This window comes from Aedes aegypti, chromosome 1, assembly GCF_002204515.2.
Source record: "Aedes aegypti strain LVP_AGWG chromosome 1, AaegL5.0 Primary Assembly, whole genome shotgun sequence".
NCBI classification, from domain to species: Eukaryota; Metazoa; Arthropoda; class Insecta; order Diptera; family Culicidae; genus Aedes; species Aedes aegypti.
The window spans coordinates 189,389,746-189,409,421 of NC_035107.1; the positions used below are offsets into that span (position 1 = coordinate 189,389,746).

A 19,676-nucleotide genomic window follows, 5' to 3' on the forward strand; every position below is an offset into this window, starting at 1 on the left:
ATGTTGAAACATTGGAACAAATGTCAAATACAATCATTAATAATTTCAGGCAAAAATCGTTACAATCTTCTATTGCCACGATTAATGCGTTATATGTTTAGGTTAAGTTAGGTTAAGTATATTAAAAACATTTTTTTTTCTCTTATAAGCAGGTGACATCAACTCACCTGTAAAAAATAGCTGAACTGCTACGGCAAATGAAATGTAATATGTTGTTAACAAAATGTTAATTAAATCTTAAATTTGTTTTACCAAATTAGGATGATAGTGTTGTCAAATAACACAGAACACCTAGATATAAGAAATGAATGTAATGTTTGGAATGATACTAATAAAGAATTTAAAAAAAAAAAAAAAAAAAAAAAAAAAAAAAATCAATTAGTCATAGGTTTCCGTTGGTACCATAATGGGTTATTGATGCTATCACTTTTACTTTCAGTGCAAGGCTATGACTTGTTTAAGGTGATTTGGATTCTTTCAGCAGTCAGTGGTAAATGAAGTCTCATAAGTACATAATTGTGCTAACGAGCATTACATATTTATAATATTATGATATACGATGCAAATCAGCTATTAGAGGGGTATTGGAAATGTCGATTGGAGTTAGAGTATTCTCTCTTCCCATTTGCATTGAATTTTCTGAAGCAGTAGAACTAAGCCCTACTATGAAGCAAGCTTAAGAAAATTACCGCGTCCTTATTCTTATCAAACAGAGAAATACATATTATATCACCACTTTCCGCCACAATCTGAGTCAGCATGGTTCGTTTTTTTTCGGTTTGCATAACTGAATGTTTTGTTTATTCTCCACACCGCTATTATCACGCTTGCAATTAAAAGTCAAGAGTCAACGTTTGTCTAGACAGACAGTGTGCAAAGCGTCGAAATCTTCCACGACACGATGCTGATAAGGATTGGCAAAGAGGGAACTCCCCTTCCGATCCGGACAAACAGTTTTCTACAGGATGTGAGCACTCCACTATGTTGGCCGAGCAATTAGGCACCTGGTTAGTAAGAACACAGGTGTGTTGCTCTATTGACGAAGGTTGATTACTCATCAGTTTTCCTTATCATGAGTGACACCGGCTGCTCAACGTTCGCCTATAGTGTTCAATGACAAATGGTGGCGTTACCAACTGTAGGATGGTCTGTTACAGCTGCTTACATGCGATTGTAGGACATTACTTACCATCTGAATTCGGCTAGATAAGAGAGGGAGCGTGGCTGACTCGTGATTTTTGTAGCGGCCAATGCAGTTCCATGGTTGAACAGTCAGTCAGTTAAACGAAATTGGTTTGTCTAGTAATAGGGTCGATAGGAGCAGTATGAGTCACCTAGAAAAGTTATTGAAAAGCATAGAAACACAATACAAATTAATCGTCGCCCAAGATTGATTTGAGATGGTTTCTTTCATCTTCTTCTTTCTAGCGTTACACCTTAACAGAGACAGAAGCTGAGTAGCAGTGTTTTATGAGCACTTCCACAGTTAGTAACTGAGAGCTTTTTGTGCTATTTGACCATTTTTTCACTTGTATATCGTTGGACGAGCACGCAGAAATTCTATACCTTTGGAAGTCCAGAAAATTTCCAACCCGAAAAGATCATCGACCGGTGGGACTCGAACCCACGACTGGCTACGGCTATCCGAGCCTTCTTTGTCATCACGGATGTATTTTGTAAAAAAAAGGTAAAAAGAATTTTCTTGTGAACATTTTTGCAAAACACTAATTTGGTGTTGTTTTACACTAAACGAGGCAAAATGGACTCCCTATGGGGCAGAAAGAGTCACCGTACTAAATCAGATGATTTTGATTGGAAGATATGTAGATATAATGTTATAAAGGATAATATGTAAGCGACAGTTTTGTACAAAAACTGGGTTGAATTCTGATGTGCATCATGAAAATGCATGCCTTGCTGACAGTTAAATAAAACATAGCTCTCAGAGCTTCATTTTCCAGCATTAGCATTCAAATAACTTTAACCAGTTCTAAAATTCTGATTTCAATCAAAATCATGCGCGGTGATGGTATTGTATTGAAACTACAATAATGACATGCATTTATAGCGTATTTGGCACGGTAAATGGCTGGGCATGGCGTACCATTGGTACCTCGCGTACCTACAGGAATAAAATAGACCCCATTGTGTGGTCCTTAGCCTCTTGCCCAGCAACTCCTATCCCTACCTCCTCGTGGTACTGGCCGGGGTACGAGTAACCTTGGGGAAGATCGGGTAACCAACCCCCGGTGGGAACTTTGGTCGTATGCTGACAGGGAAGGGGGGGTTTGCTTCTGCAAACCTTGAGCGTCTGTACTCCATGTTAGGAGCGGCTCACAACAGCGTCTGTTCCCCATGTCAGGGACGGCTGATCATCGTCCGAGTGCCAGAGAAGGACTCTAAGCTAAACTGCGCACTATGGCCCTCCGAACATATAGGGGGAATGGTCCTCCGGAAATCTAGGGGGTTGGTGTCAGGCCCTGCAAGCCAGCCGTAAAAATACACCAGCACAGGAACGTCAACGAGAGAATACGGACCGGAACAATCGGCAAAGACCACAGCGACAGAAAATGGACTTGCGATTGGAAACTCGGTACGTGGAACTGCAAATCTCTCAACTTCATCGGAAGCACACGCATACTCTCCGATGTACTGAAGATCCGCGGATTCGACATCGTAGCGCTGCAGGGGGTGTGCTGGACAGGTTCGATGGTGCGAACGTTTAGAGGTAATCATACCATCTACCAGAGCTGCGGCAACACACGTGAGCTGGGAACAGCTTTTATAGTGATGGGTGATATGCAGAGGCGCGTGATCGGGTGGTGGCCGATCAACGAAAGAATGTGCAAGTTGAGGCTCAAAGGCCGGTTCTTTAACTTCAGCATCATAAACGTGCATAGCCCTCACTCCGGAAGCACTGATGATGACAAGGACGCATTTTACGCGCAGCTCGAACGCGAGTACGACCGCTGCCCAAGCCACGACGTCAAGATCATCATAGGAGACTTAAACGCTCAGGTTGGCCAGGAGGAGGAGTTCAGACCGACGATTGGAAAGTTCAGCGCTCACCGGCTGACGAACGAGAACGGCCTACGACTGATTGATTTTGCCGCCTCCAAGAACATGGCCATTCGCAGCACCTACTTCCAGCACAGCCTCCCGTATCGATACACCTGGAGATCAACACTGCAGACGGAATCACAAATCGACCACGTTTTGATCGATGGACGGCACTCCTCCGATATTACCGACGTCAGAACCTATCGTGGCGCTAACATTGACTCCGATCACTACCGGTGATGGTGAAACTGCGTCAAAAACTATCCGTCATTAACAATGTACGGTATCGACGCACGCCTCGGTATAACCTAGCGCGACTGGCCCAACCGAACGTCACTGCCGCATACGCGCAGCATCTCGAGGTAGCGTTGCCGGAAGAGGGCGAGCTCGATAGGGCCCCTCTTGAGGACTGCTGGAGCAACATAAAAGCAGCCATCAACAACGCAGCCGAGAGCATCGTCGGGTACGTGGAAAGGAGGACATGTGACGATTGGTTCGACGATGAATGCAGGCAGGTTTTGGAGGAGAAGGATGCAGCGCGGGCTGCAATGCTGCAGCAAGGAACGTGACAAAACGTGGAACGATATAAAAGAAAACGAAAGCAGCAAACCCGCCTATTCCGGGACAAAACGCGCCGCCTGGAAGAAGCGGAATGTGAAGAAATGGAACAGCTGCATCGTTCACAAGAAACGCGAAAGTTCTACGAGAAGCTTAACGCATCCCGAAAAGGCTTCGTGCCGCGAGCCGAAATGTGTAGGGATAAGGACGGAAGCATCTTGACGGACGGATGTGAGGTGATTGAAAGATGGAGGCAGCACTACGAAGAACACCTGAATGGCACGGAGAACACAGGCGCCGAGGGTCACGACAGCGGAGGAAGTGGCAACGTCAGCACGGCGGATGACGGAAACCAACCTGCCCCCACATTGAGAGAAGTTAAGGATGCCATCAACCAGCTCAAGAATGACAAGGACGCTGGTAAGGATGGTATTGGAGCTGAACTCATCAAAATGGGCCCGGAGAGGTTGGCAGCCTGTCTGCACCGGCTGATTGTCAGAATCTGGGAAACGGAACAGCTGCCGAAGGAGTGGAAGCAAGGGGTCATATGCCCTATCTACAAGAAGGGCGACAAACTGGAATGTGAAAACTATCGTGCGATAACTATCCTGAATGCTGCCTACAAAGTGCTTTCCCAGATTATCTTCCGTCGTCTATCACCAATAACAAATGAGTTTGTGGGAAGTTATCAAGCTGGTTTCATCAACGGCCGCTCGACTACGGACCAAATCTTCACTGTACGGCAAATCCTCCAGAAATGCCGTGAATACCAAGTCCCAACGCATCACTTGTTCATCGATTTCAAAGCGGCTTATGATAGCATCGACCGCGAAGAGTTATGGAAAATCATGGACGAGTACAGCTTTCCCGGGAAGCTCACAAGACTAATAAGAGCAACGATGGACGGTGTGCAGAATAGCGTGAAGATTTCGGGTGAACATTCCAGTTCGTTCGAATCCCGCCGGGGACTTCGACAGGGTGATGGATTTTCGTGCCTGCTGTTCAACATCGCGCTAGAAGGTGTTATGCGGAGAGCCGGATTCAATAACCGAGGTACGATTTTCACAAGATCCAGCCAATTTGTTTGCTTCGCGGATGATATGGATATTGTCGGCAGAACATTTGGAACGGTGGCAGACCTGTACACCCGCCTGAAACGTGAAGCGACAAAAGTCGGCCTGATGGTGAATGCGTCAAAAACAAAGTACATGCTGATAGGTGGAACTGAGCGCGACAGGGCCCGCCTGGGAAGCAGTGTTACGATAGACGGGGATACTTTTGAGGTGGTTGATGAGTTCGTCTACCTCGGATCCTTGTTAACGGCTGATAACAACGTTAGTCGTGAAATACGGAGACACATCATCAGTGGAAGTCGCGCCTACTATGGGCTCCAGAAGAAGCTGCGGTCGAGAAAGATTCACCCTCGCACCAAATGTACCATGTACAAAACGCTTATAAGACCGGTGGTCCTCTATGGACATGAAGCATGGACCATGCTGGAAGAGGACCTGCAAGCACTTGGAGTGTTCGAACGAAGAGTGCTTAGGACGATCTTTGGCGGAGTACAGGAAAACGGTGTGTGGCGGCGGAGAATGAACCATGAGCTCGCTAGGCTCTTCGGCGAACCCAGTATCCAGAAGGTTGCGAAAGCCGGAAGGGTGCGCTGGGCAGGGCATGTTGCAAGACTACCGGACAACAATCCTGCAAAGATGGTGTTCGCGTCGAATCCGGTTGGCACAAGAAGGCGAGGAGCACAGCAAGCGAGGTGGCTTGATCAGGTGCAACAAGATCTGGAGAACGTGGGCCAAAATCGAAGTTGGAGAGACACAGCCATGGACCGAGTAAATTGGCGTAACATCGTTAGCGAGGTTTTATCAAATTAATTGATGTAATACCAACTAAATAAAATAATTATAGCGTATTTCGTAATAAGTTATCTTTGACAACTATAACCATAATGCTGCTTCTACATGTTTCATAATTATTTTGTATTGGACAATACGTTTGCAAGTTTTTCGATCTTCCATACAAAATGGTATACTTTTGAGGCTTAGATCTGAGTTATATATGGGCCTGATTTTATTGATATTTCAGTACACAGCAAGTCACAAAATAATTTGAATTTCAACATATGTTTTTAGCTGATTTTTCTAATCACGAGATCAAAAGCAAAAACGATTAGACAAAACTATTTTTTGCTAATTTAGTAATTGACATAACATGAAGAAACAGCTTTATGATATTTTCAGCAAAATTGCAGATTCAGACGAGATCAGGGCTGGATTTACAAATGTGCGGACCTGGGGCCATTGTCTTGTGGGGGCCCTTTTCTCAGATAAACATTTTGACACTTAAGAATAGAGTAGATATATCTTTTTTGTAAGGTTTTCATTGTCAGAAGTGATGTTCATATGTCCATACATTCAATATTTTATCGTGTAAAAATATAAACCTCCTGACTAACAATTTTACCGCTATAAGCTAAGATTATTTACTTCCTGATGTATAACAGTTGAATTGAAGTTGAATAATGCAAATATTATGTAGCAACAACTCTCAGCTGAATATATTTCGTTTTTATCGCTTTTGCTGCTTTTATAAAGCTGTAACTAAACACCTTAAATAATAGCAATCTAATGTTGTGGAATAAAAGTCTTCATCATTCATCTGACTGCTTCTATGCAATATGTCTTGTTATGCTGCTTAATATATAAATGAGAAGCTATATAATTAGAATATGTTACGCAACTACACAGCCTGTTGGATGTAAACATTGCGTTTGACGTTTCTTACACATTAACAGCTTGATGAAGTGGTATAAGCATGGTTATAACATCACTTTAAAATATTACGTGAACCGTTTTCGATGTAGAAGGAAATGTTGTTTTTTCTTTGCTTTCTATGTATACTGTGGTGGCAGCAAGGAGAGCGTCGAGACTTGTGGATGCAGAGATCGTGAGTTCGATCTTATGGCGGGTATTCTAATTGTGTAACTTTGGGAACATTAAACTCAGAATTTGAGTGCCGGAAGCTGTGAAACAGCTTGAAAATAATATTTGATCGATAACACAGTGAATCTGTATGAAAATTATTCAACAGTTGCGAAATGGTTGAAAAAGCCCGTCGTTAGTTGAAGAACAAGCTGCTGTGAGAAAAACGAATTTATATTTATAAATTTTTTAGACAAAGTTTTATGCAAAATTTATTTTTCTATTTTCATAAGCATAAAATCATAATTTTCCATGCGGATGAATCAAATATGTTTTTACATGTAATTACAAAACTATAGTTAAGGCTCGGCTATCTTGCATTACCAGCATATGGGTACCAGAAAATTGTGAACGAATTGGTGTTCCTTTTTCACGTTTTACATACTCTATAATGCCTTTATCTATTCCATTTAGTTTGTTCCATTCTTTATTCATCGGCTCCTCTTGATTATTCTTAATATCCTTTAGATTTTTGCCAAATAAATGTCAAGATAAATTCTTGTCACTCTCTAACAGTTTTTCAGCGGTAATTTTTTAGAAAAATCGAGTCAACTTTCATATTAATTAACTTATAACGCATAGTAAAAATGGATAAATAATGGACGAAGTCCAAAAAAAGGGTGGAGTACGAGCCCACGACTCCTCTTTGTTTTATGAGTAAGTTAGTTGGTGATCCAATAATTCAGAAGATTACAAGTTTCTAATTCAAATCCCAACAGTGCACGCAGACCCTTTTCATAACCCATATCCATCCATGGTTTTAATACAGAATGATATTAGCTAACCGTGTATTATAACAATGCGGTTAAAAGCACGTGATTCGTATCACCTATCCATACTGCGAGATTCGGTATTTGTCCTGCACAAGATAATCATCAGGTCTAATTTACCACCAACCTAATGCGGTTTACCGACCAAGAACCACAATACCGCACTCGATTCTAATGATACAATTAGCTTTGTCCACCCTATCGTAGATAAGATCAACCACTCCTGTGTGGAAACACGATAGCAATTACAACAAATGTGTTTACACTTCGTCCCCGTTCAGTCGGGTTCTGCATTTATGTGATTATCTTCTACCTGCATCAATTGATTGTATCGATTATTCTATCATTCACAGACCATAAATTATCGGCGGCAACGGATAAAAGTGCCTTCTGGTTGAACAATGGCCCCTGATATTGCAGATCCTAGCGTGGATCCCACTAGTCATCAATGTAGCAGTAATACTTCCACCTCATGCACAGCACCGTCAGTGGTACAGCAACGGATAGTTAGTTCCGATACCAAAGCAAATCTAGTCAGAAGCAAAGATGACAATAACAATCAGATCGAACCAAAAGAAAACGCCACAAGTGAGGAGTTCCGACCGCAGATCCGGTGGCCAGACTTTTTTGCCCAACTGTTTCTGCACTTGGGCTTTCTTATAGGTCTGTGGTACTTAGTGACACTTCAGGCGAAATTGTACACCGTTCTATGGAGTGAGTATTTTCTTTCATATGTTTCAAGTTAGCATAAGCAATTTGTTTTTCTTTTGTTTAGCAATATTTTTGGTTTGGGCTTCCGGTTTGGGTATAACAGCAGGAGCTCATCGTCTGTGGTCGCACAAATCCTACAAAGCCAAATGGCCTCTGCGGTTGCTGCTAATGTTTCTGTTCACAATATGTGGTCAGGTGAGTGAATAACTGACCCAAAGATAATGATCAAGATTTTAAATTGAGCTCGTTTGTTTTAGCGGGATGCATACACTTGGGCACACGATCATCGCGTGCATCATAAGTATTCGGAAACGGATGCCGATCCACACAACGCCAAGCGAGGATTCTTTTTCGCTCACGTAGGCTGGGTCTTTCTGACTCCTCATCCGGAAGTGGTGGCCAAGCGGAAGATCATAGACATGAGCGATCTGGAGGCAGACCCTATCGTCATGTGGCAGAAACGGTAAGGAAAAGTTCTCTAAGAATTACGTGCTTATTCTGCGCGGCGTGTGAGTAGAGACGAGTCGCTCTCACCGCGAGTGACGTGAGACGACTAATGTTAATCAAATGGGAGCGAGTCGACAATTGTCACCTCATTCGACTCGTGTCACCTCACACGGCGCGCAGAATAGGCACGTTAAACTATGCCTTTTTAATTTAGAAAGCGGTAGAAAAGTTAAGTGTTCTAAGCTATATTCTAAAACTTGGAAAAATCGTAATGTACTCGTCAGAATATTTTTCTTCATAATTATGAATAAGATGATAAGAACAAGAAATTTAGAAGCAGGCTCTGGCCCATTAATAAAGTAACGCAGTAAATCTTGACTAGATCAGCCTAACCTTTTTGAACCACATGCCAAATCGCTGAAACAATTTTATGTGGCCACATTTTTACATGCACAAACATTCGCATGAAGTCTGACAAAAGTCAGTTAATGAAGTTCATGAAATCAGACAAAAATCAGTGAATGAGGCAAATTTTATTCAATCGAAAAACTGATAATTACTGCTTGAGAATCCTATTTGATATTGCGAGAGTCCCTTTCAAAATTATGTAAAAATCTAATCCAGAATATTTTGATGAATTAATCCTTTAAATTTTAAACCCTGATAATGACCAGGTTTTTTTTTTAAATCATATACTCCGCTCTCTGTCAGAATTCAACTTAGTATTTTTATAAATATCCGGAAGGTTTTAAAATCCTGAATAATATTTACAAAAATCCTGGTCAGAATGTCTAGGATTTTTTAAGAATAGTGTGTAGGTTTCCTTCAGAATCTCACTTAATAATCATTTCGAATTCCTACCTTGAAATCTTTGAGAATGCTCAAAAAACCTAGTCAAAATAAAATTTTAATTCGGTTATATTGTAACATTGTCCAGGATTTCAGAAAATTACGTATTGAATTCCTGACAAGCAGCTTATGGAATCCTGTTGAAGATTCTTTAAGAATCTTGCCCAAGCTATCCGTGGAAGTCCTGTCCAGAATTCTTCAAAAGTCCAGTTCAAGATTTAGTGAAAAACCTGTTTTGTGTTTTATAATCCTGTCAAAGATTCTGCTGGTGATCATGTTGGGAAAGCAAAGATTCTGTGAAAGTATCAATTCAGTGACAACATGTTTGAAAATTAAAACAGGCTTTTGACAACAAGTTTTGCTCAGGCCTTATTTATTGAATATTGAAGGAACTCATGTTAGTCAGAGTTGCTAAAATAATCAACGGGCTAAATATGAGAAATATCTTCGAATCTTCCGCAGGCTGCACAAAATGGGGTGCGGCCCGCGGGCCGTACATTGGGTAGCCTGGATCTAGACACTTCTTCTATAAAATCTACGTAAAATCCTATTTGTTGGTGAATGCTGGGCGTAGCGTACCGTTTATACATTGCGTACATGAAGGAAAATATTAGACCCCTTTGTGTGTGCCTTAGCCTCCTACCTAGCAAATCCTGTCCTTCCACCTCATGGTACTGATTGGGGTACGAGAAGCCTTATGGAAGATCGGCTAACCAACCCATGGGGACTTTGGTCGTATACTAACAGGGAAGCGTGCTATTTGCTTCTGGAGCGTCTGTACTCTATATTAGAAGTGGCTTACAACAGCGTATGTTCCTCATGTCAAGGGCAGCTGATCATCGTTCGAGTGCCACAGAAGGACTCTAAGCTAAACTGTGCACTATGGCCCTCCGCACATTTTGGGGGAATAGTCCTCCGGAAATCTAGGGGGTTGGTGTCAGCCAACCGTAAACGTACATCATCACAGGAACGTCAGCGAGAGTATATGTACAGGACCAATAGGCAAAGACCACAGTGACGGAAATGGACTAGCGATTGAAAACTCGGTACGTGGATCTGCGGAAGTACACGCATACTCTGGTGTGTTGGACAGGAGCAACGGTGTGGACGTAGGTGGAAGACGAAGCATTTTAACAAGGATCTTTTTATCGAAGCACTCCGAGTAGTAAACGACGAGATGTTTCCCATTTTTAGCCCGTTGACTCCAAACATGGATGCAGGAGAGCTGACAGAAGCGTTGGCGAGAGAATGTGACGCAACTATTTTGAGAAATTTGGAGCCTAAGAATCAACGACGTTCCATTGTATTTTGTTTTGAAAAGATATGGGTTTTTACGCCCTTTGAATTGGACTACAGATCATGCAAAAGAGCTTTTCCCCATATTAATCCTCATTAAGACATCGATCAGTTGAGGTGAGATAGCGACGAGTAAATCAAATTGCTATAAGCAGTTATGCCGAAAAGCTGACGCAAATACTTGGGGCAACGTCTATCGAGTAGTGATGGCGAAGATCAAGGGCCCAGTAACACCACCTGAAATGTACCTCGACAAACTGAAGTTGATAGGGGACCGCGCGGCCACCCACTTCATACGCTGACGTAGATGAAGAAAATGCCGATATCCAAGTTTCTCTCGCTGAGTTGATTACGGTTTCGAAAGGAATGAAGCTGAACAATGCTCCCGGTTCTAGATGGTCCCTAACGTAGCGCGTTCCCAGATATATTTAGGACAGCGTTGCAGAGGTTTTTAGCGGAAGACGCTTCCCAGACAGATGTAAGATGAAGAAGCTGGTGTTGCTCCCAAAACCGGGAGAACCGCCAGGATATCCTGTTTCATATAGACCAATACGCTCGCTAGATACTCTTGGTAAATTTCTGAAGGTCATTCTCGGTAGGCTGACGGTCTACATGGAATGCTAGAAAGGATTGTCGAAAAGGCAGTTCGGATTCCGTAAAAATACTTCGACGGTGGATGCTCTTCGGACGGTAATCGCGTGCGTGGAGAAAGCGTCTAAGCAGAAGAGGAGAGATAACAAAAAAGTAGATTGGAGTAACTTATACCTTTTAATTCCACCCTAATTGCTTATCTTTGACAGATACGCGTATTACGACTATCACTTGCAGTCTTCTTCAGTGTCATTTACTCGAGTAACTACAAGGTACAAGGTACTCCAATCTCTTTTTTTGTTTTCTCTATTGCTCAAAGGATCCGAATACATTAAAAAGAGAAGAGGAGAGGCAACCGGGCAGTGGTAACGATAGATGTTAAGAACGCGTTCAACAGTGCCAGTTGGGAGGGTATCACCATAGACGAAATAAAGACCTCCATGTCCATTGCAGTTTTCCAAAATTTTATGGCACATAAGGTAATAGAGCAATATATAGAATGTCGTGAAAAGTGTACAGCGAACTGTAAAACTTGGGAACCTTTTGCAGTACCAAGGATCGAATGCTGTACTAGAAGTGGTACTCAAGCTGAACCCGAGTGGGACGCACCTGATATCGCCGCTGTGCTAAGTTCTGCAAAGCTACTTTCAGAATCGGAAACTGGTTTTCGACACAAACCAGGGACGGATGCTATAAGCAGTTATGTCAACCAAAGCAACGACGTGAGTTCCACAGGGTTTCATACTTGGTCCAACACTATGAAATATGTGTACGATGGAGTGCTAACCTTGACAATGCCGAATGAAGTCGAGATCGTCGGGTTCGCAGATGACGTTGTTCTTATTGGCGAGACTGTAGACGAGGTGGAGATGCTGACGGCGGAATCGCTAGAAATCATTGAGTCCTCGATGACTGGAGTCGGCTCATCATAAAACGGAGGTTGTGCTGGTCAGCAAGTGCATGGCGATTCATCAATTCGAGATCAACGTTGGAGGACACGCAATCGCATAGAAACGCTCTCTAAAGCAGCACGGAGTAATGGTCGATGATAGGCTAAACACCCATGTAGACTAAGCCTACTAAATGGAAGCGAAAGTAGCTATCACTGTAGCTAGGATCATGCTCAACATTGGAGGACCAAGAAGCAGTACGGAGCGTCTTCTGGCGACCGTTTCATCGTCCATAATGAGATACGGAATTCTGAATTGAGCTTTTAATTTAATTTATTTAATTGCTACGTCTTGGATCAATACCTTAATCCGCCAGACTGTTAATTTAAATACTTAATTCTATGTTTAAAAGTACACTTGGACACATTAAAATCAAAATAACATCCTACATCATTGAATGCCCGCAAACAACTAGACATTGGGCAGTTCTGTCCATATGTCGTTCTATGCGGTCGTATAACCAGCAACTGCCTCTCGCGGAGCTGCCTTGTCGATGCGTCAAACCTTAGTTCGTAGGTCAATTCCGAGCAGTCGATGTTATTGGACAACAAGTCATACACAAATAATCGCTGAATCTTAGTTCGGCTGGACGTCAATGTTTCCAAATCTATCAGCCTACAACGACTTACATAGTCGGGAAGATTCGTTGGATCGTTCCACGGTAACTGCCTTAAACAATAGTGGATGAAACAGCGCTGCACCTTCTCAATTCTGAGCATATGCGTTGCATGGTATGGAGACCAGACGCGCACTGCATATTCCATGACGCTCCTAGATCGAGAACACTTCCCTGCGGAACACCGGATGATATATCATATGAATGAGAACGTGCACGGTCGACTTTCACATGAATTTTCAAATGCAATCGAGAGAAGCTGGCAGGTACATTCTGGCTCATGGCTATAGGGGTATCGAGTGCCTACCACACTGTATCGTTGGAACCGCCGGATTGATCCGCATCTGCATCACTCTGGCTGAGGACATAGCATGCTAACAGCAAAAGGACAAGAGAAATGTGAGCAATACCATCAAATTGGATACAATGACCAAGTGGTAGCAAGAGTGGAATAACTCGGAGAAAGGAAGGTGGACCCACAGGCTCATTGGTAACGTGTTGGTGTGGACGACCAGAAAACACGTAGAAGATAACTTCTTCCTGACTCAGTTTTTCTCAGGCCATGGAAGTTTCCGACAATATCTGAGGAGTCACCGGAGCATGTTATATTCGACTACCCTCGATTCAGGCTGAAACCGCAAGTGTCCTAACTCCGGACAACATCGTGCAGAACATGAGCCAGCATGAAAGCACTTGGAACGCCGTGACAGAGGGATAACGCAAATTATGTCACTGCAATGGAAATGGCGGGAAGCCAGAGAGCTCCGAGCCGCGAGTGGAGCGGGCTAGATCCTCCGTCGAGTAGAGCGGGCGTAGCGTAGTATCGGTAATAAGTCATTGCAGAATCGTAATAAGAATTGCAGAATCGACCCCGTCACTTGGCCGACCAACGTTGAGTCGGAGTAATTCGCAAAACAGCACCGGCAAATGGTCGTCGAGGCGCTGTGAATCGGAAGTTTCCCTCCACCGGAAACGCAGGACCAACCTCGACATCTGCCAGCTCCTGAGTAGGCTAGTTTCACCGTCGAAGACTAGTCGAGTACATCGCGTTGTTGCACCGGCATATGATCGTCGGGCGTCTGTAAACCCGAAGCTTCCCACCAGCTAGTGCCTAAGACTGACGAAGTGCATGAACACAGCCCTTCCCCGATGAAGTTGCGTGATGTAGTTCCGGGAGAGATCAAAGCACATGAGCAGTAGGGAAAGTGTTTTAGTGGTTAAGCACGCCTGAGTCCCACACCGTGACAACACACAACATACCAGGCTTTTGATGCTTTTCGTTGCCTACCATATATAAAAAATGGTGTTTACTTTTAAAGGTAGACATACAATCTACAAGAGCGACAGCAGGACACGTGAGCTAGGAACAATTTTAATCGTGGTGGGCGATATGCAAAGTCACGTGATCGGGTTTTATGACTGAATCATTTTTGACGGCTTCAATGATATTGAGTTATTTTGCATGAGAATCTCAAGTGTGAGATTTGCGAAGCAGATATCTAATGAGTGTGCTCTCGCGGGAGAGCTCATTGATTGAGATTTGAGTGTGACGCTATCAACACTGGCAGCTCGAACGTGAGTACGATCGTTGCCCAAACCACGACATCAAATTCATCATAGAAGATTTGAACGCTCATATTGGCCAGGAGGAGGAGTTCAGACCGACGTTCGGAAAGTTCGACGCCCACCGGCTGACGAACGAGAACGGCCTAAGACTGATAGATTTCGCCGGCTTGAAGAATATGATCATTCGTAGCATCTATTTTCAGCATAGCCTCCCGTATCGGTAGACCTGGAGATCACCACAGTGGACAGAACTGTAAATTGACCACGTTTTGATGGATGAACGGTTATTCTCTGACATGGCCGAAGTCAAAACCTACGGTGGCGATAACATTCAGTCCGACCACTATCTGGTGATGGTAAAACTGCGCTCATAACTATCTGTTGTCAACGATGGCGATATTGACGCCCACCTCAGTACAATCTAGCGCAACTGAAACAACCAGACGGCGCCAGCATTTTGGGCAGCGTTCCTGGATGAGGGCGAGCTAGAAACGGGTCTCTTCAAGGACTTCTGAAGGACAGTCAAAGCATCCATTAACGAAGCTGCCGAAAGCATTTTCAAAAATGCGGAACAAAGTTCAAAAAAATGTTTGGTACAAACCCGCCTGATGAAAAAGGGGAAGAAGAGCCGCCTGGAAGAGGTGGAAAGTCAATAGATGCTGTACCGCATCCCGCAAAAGTTTCATTCGCATCGTCTGATAATCAGAATCTGGAAGACGGAACAGCTCCAGGGGAGTGAAAGCAAGGCCTTATTTGCCCTATTTACAAAAAGGGCGACAAACTGGCGTGTGAAAATTGCGATCACTATCATAAACACCGTCTACAAAATTTTATTATGATCTGGTTGTTTAAACAAGTTAAAGTACGTCAGGAATCAACTGCCGATTGCCGTTTGGATGGTATATTTTATTTGATAATAACGGTAATTCCGTGCATACACTACATAGGCCAGCTCTGATACGGCCTAGCTTTACAATGATTTCGAAATAGGCAACAATATGCAACGGCAAGTGATTTTTCGTCATTGGATATGTCCATTGACTAGTAGTTACAAGTCGGTTCAATCTGTTCCGACTTTTTATCAAAACATATTTTTCATGTGAAACACCTAAAATAAAAAAAATCCATCAACAAGAGTTTCTCCCTAATTAATTTTTATTTTCTTTGATTTCAGATACTACATTCCACTGTTTGCCCTGCTGGTCATTGGCATTCCGGTGCTCGTTCCTTACCTCTACTGGTCCGAAAATGTGTGGATAGCATTCTGGGTGTGCTTCACAGTTCGCTTCACTACCACCCTTAATATTGCTTTCTTCGTGAACAGTGTTGCTCACATGTTTGGTAACCGGCCGTACGATAAGTATGATTGTTGAATTGCTATCCTCATAGAAGGTGATGACCAACATCGAAAACGATTTTTCTTCTAGGAATATCAGCCCGGTTGAGAATCTCTCGGTCGCAATTGCTGCCATGGGAGAAGGCTGGCATAACTATCACCACGTGTTCCCGTGGGATTACAAAACCGGTGAATTGGGCAGCTACATGTTCAATGTAACGACTGGATTCATCGACGCCTTTGCAAAACTAGGCTGGGCCTACGATCGTAATTATTTCGCCTTATTTTGTCCTTTTCATCAATAATCATACATTTTTTTCTCTTTAGGTAAATCTGTTTCCCCTCAGATCATCGAACGACGAGCCGCCAAGTACGGCGATGGCACTCGTTTCTTGACGGATGAATGTGCGCATAAAGACCCTGTGTGGGGTTTCGGTGACAAAGATATATCCAAAGACGATTTAGACGAAATCGAGATGTTGCAGAATTAGGTTAAGTCATACATACCTAAGTATTTTGCCATGTGATTGTTTATTGTGCCGTAGAGATGTACCAAACGCAGTACTAATTGAGAAGTATTTTGAGCTCAACAAACTAAGGACAAAAGTAAATAAAATAAAATGTAATGAATAAAAATGATTGCTTAAATATGTTTTGAAGAAATATCTCTAGTGCACAAAGGGTTATCTGGTTTGTCATATGCCTTAGTATAATATTTTCAAATGATTCGTTTTTAAACATTTTTTAAAGGAATAAGTCCAGTTTTTAACAAGTTAGAGTCCAGATTAGTAAACGACCAGCCATTCAACAAGATTAAAAAAAATCTACACGTAAATTTTTCACCTATGACGACAAAATCGAACGTTTGTTCAAAGCCGGTCTCTCAAGTAACTTTAAGTCACCTGAAGAGATCAAACATTAAAAAAAATGATTTACTTTATATACTGTAATTTCCCCAGTCCAAGTAATTATTATGGAATAAAGAACTCAATCTGGTATTCGTCGGAAAGGGCTTTCTCGAGAATATTGATTAATTCACCTTAACAAAAGTGATCAAAATAATGTTAAAGCTTTAGAAAAAGCAAGGCTTATGTTCGATGTCCGTGTGACAATTCCAGAAACCTGGAAGAAATTTGCAGAACCCCACTGCCGATGGTGCCAAAAGTGGAATCATGATACTAAACATTGTCACATGGATGCTAAATGCATGATTTGCGGAGGTTTTTCTCACACTAATGACGTCTGTCCTGTTTAAGAAGATACCAAAAAGTGTGTAGCATAAGTCTAACCCCCACCCCCTCTTTTGAATTTTCTTATATTTTGAAGTAAAACTGAATTAAACGATCTTTTCAAAACAGCAGAACAATCGAAAATCGATTGAAATTCCGTGATGTTATTACGATTTGATTTTGGGGTCAATTTTTTCTCATCGCTCAGACAGAGGGTTGAATCTATAATTAACACCTTATAATACGATCAAAACTATTTTTTTTTTTTAATAAAAGCTGTTGAAATCGTGATTTTTTACTAGGTATCAGGTATCAGGTTCGCCCTTCGTCGACTTCCTTGGCGTGATCCATTCCATCTACCGAGCTATGAAAGTCGATGTCGTTTAATACATATCGACACACTTCAAGTGCGAAGGGACGTTTTGAGAGCTCTATTTGTAGCCGATACTTTACAAGGCCGGATTGACTGCCCTGATATTCTACGGGCGGTGAACTTGAACGTTCGTCCTAGAACGCTTCGAAATAATTCGTTATTGAGACTACCTTTTCAACGCACTAATTACGAACAGCGCAATAATAGGCATGCAAAGGACGTTCAATAGGGCCGCTTCTGTGTTTGATTTTAATTTGTCTCGTGAAACTGTTCGTCGTAATTTCTATGTACTATTTTCCAATTTAAATGACGATTAGTGATATCCTTATGTGTTATATTTTTTATTGTTAACAAATTATGTTTAGGTTAAGGCATCATTGGGACAATTGTTGTCTGTTGGTGTAATATAATATAATAATAATAATAATCAGTAAGCCGTCTTCAGAGGCACGTTCCCCGCCATTTGGGAGAATTGTGCCATCGTCCTATTTGAGCCTACTTCATCATCTACCCGATGGGAGTGGAAAGGGAAGGGAAAGATGGGTGGAAATAGGGGTGGGATCCCTTGAAGAGGAAAAATCGCAGAAGCGGAATGAATGCATGTAGTTCCATACCACAATGGATTCAAACAGCGCCTCAAAAAAATCACTGCAAAATGCATGAGTTTAAAAAGAGCCTATAGCTCATTTCCACAGCGGGTTAAGAATTACAGGACGTCCTGTACATTCAGGTTTCTGAAACCAGTTCAACTTAATAAGTGTTTACCAACTAATCGGAATCGCAGTTGCACGAAAACTGGATAGTTACATATCAGATGATACGAAGTTCCATAATCGGAATCACAGCTATCATACACAAATGAGTCAGCACACTGAATATTTGCCATGTGATAGCACTATGGGCGATCAGGTGGCCAATAATCGAAAAAATGACTTCTTCTGATAGGTTTTTCTTGTACATTATTCCAAAGTAAACACTTCTATTAAGTTATTACTGGAATATCAGGGCACGATTTTTTGTATTTTAATTAATACAGTAGGTCAAAGTTAGAGTTTTTAAGAAAAATGAAAAATTCAGCGCAAACACAAGGTACACATTGAATACGATATACTGCATAATCGTAATATTTTATACAGATCTTTATACGCTGTCCGAAAGCTAATTCAAAAAGCTATCTTTGAAAAACAAAATGCAATAAAGATTCGTACCTTAGATCGGAAAAATACGGGGAGTGCACTGAAAAAAAAATTTGATTCTATAGCGAAACTTTACACATCCCATACTTTTTTGTCCCAAGTTGTCCCAGGCTAAAATGTATTTCCAAGAGTACTTTGAGATGTAAACTAGAGAATCGTAGAGAATTTAGCTGCACAAATTTGCACTTTTTTAATTCAGAGCTTTTTGAAATTTTACAATATTTTTAACCATTTGCTATCAAAAATAGCTAAAAAATAATTCAGAGAATAACTGAATACCACTAAATCATTTATATCATCATATCTATGTATGTTCTTTGTTCTATGTTCTATGATGTTAGCATTTATAATGGTTTGCACAACGTTAATCGCATAAATGGTTATATGCATCATTAATAACACAACTTATTGTTTCGCTAAAGGTCCTATTCAAAAAATTGTCTCGAAAACTTGTTTTTGAAAATAAAACATCTAATTTGTATAACAAAACTCATAAATACGACATGAGATGACAGTGGACAGTTTTCTAAAAGCATCCTTCTACCAGTGCTGGGAATGGTAATAGTAGTAGGCTTGAGTTTTTGCGAAAATCACGTGGCTCTTCTGATACAGTAGTTCAAAATTGTGAATCTCATCAAGTAGTCTATGTTGGGAGCATGAATTTCTTAAGTCAGTAGTGTCATTGAACGCTTTAAATGCGGGAAATGCAGCGGGAAATAGAACATTTTTCTACACTAGTTTTGGGTTGCCCTTAGGAACGGGTGTTTTGCAATTTTCAAGGATCTTTGCCTACAGCAGCGATAGGAGTGAGTTTCACTGGCTTCGCTGACTGCGATTGGCTTTGTTCAGCTACTGTAAAATGAATTTCAGATTTTTTCCCAACCCTGCCTTCTACTCCCAGATTTAAACAAGCATGCTTTGAATCCATCTTAATGAGTGGGATAATTTTGAATGCTTATTTTTCGATCTCAGCGTGCGTGATTTGTGCTATGGACCTATGCACGAGTTCACTAATTTGACGTTTGAGCGGTGCCGGATTCACTCGTTGCCATGGTCACGTAAATAACACGGCACCGCTCAAAAGTCAGATAGTGAACTCGTGCATCGGTCCATGATTGGATCCCTGTCATTGAGCTCA

The 19,676-nt window shown here is 41.9% G+C and overlaps 1 protein-coding gene across 1 annotated transcript in view; it reads left to right on the forward strand.

Annotated features, from left to right (window-relative positions):
• Positions 1 to 16,370, forward strand: part of LOC5578684 (stearoyl-CoA desaturase 5) — a 37,356-nt gene extending 20,986 nt beyond the window's left edge. Inside the window, exons 2-7 of the mRNA XM_001657033.2 lie at positions 7,732 to 8,092; positions 8,154 to 8,284; positions 8,347 to 8,552; positions 15,579 to 15,764; positions 15,832 to 16,007; positions 16,068 to 16,370. Of these exons, the coding sequence (XP_001657083.2) occupies positions 7,780 to 8,092; positions 8,154 to 8,284; positions 8,347 to 8,552; positions 15,579 to 15,764; positions 15,832 to 16,007; positions 16,068 to 16,231 (1,176 nt within the window). The 5' untranslated portion in view covers positions 7,732 to 7,779 and the 3' untranslated portion in view covers positions 16,232 to 16,370. The remainder of the gene's footprint in view (positions 1 to 7,731; positions 8,093 to 8,153; positions 8,285 to 8,346; positions 8,553 to 15,578; positions 15,765 to 15,831; positions 16,008 to 16,067) is intronic.
• The last annotated feature ends 3,306 nt before the right edge of the window (positions 16,371 to 19,676 follow it).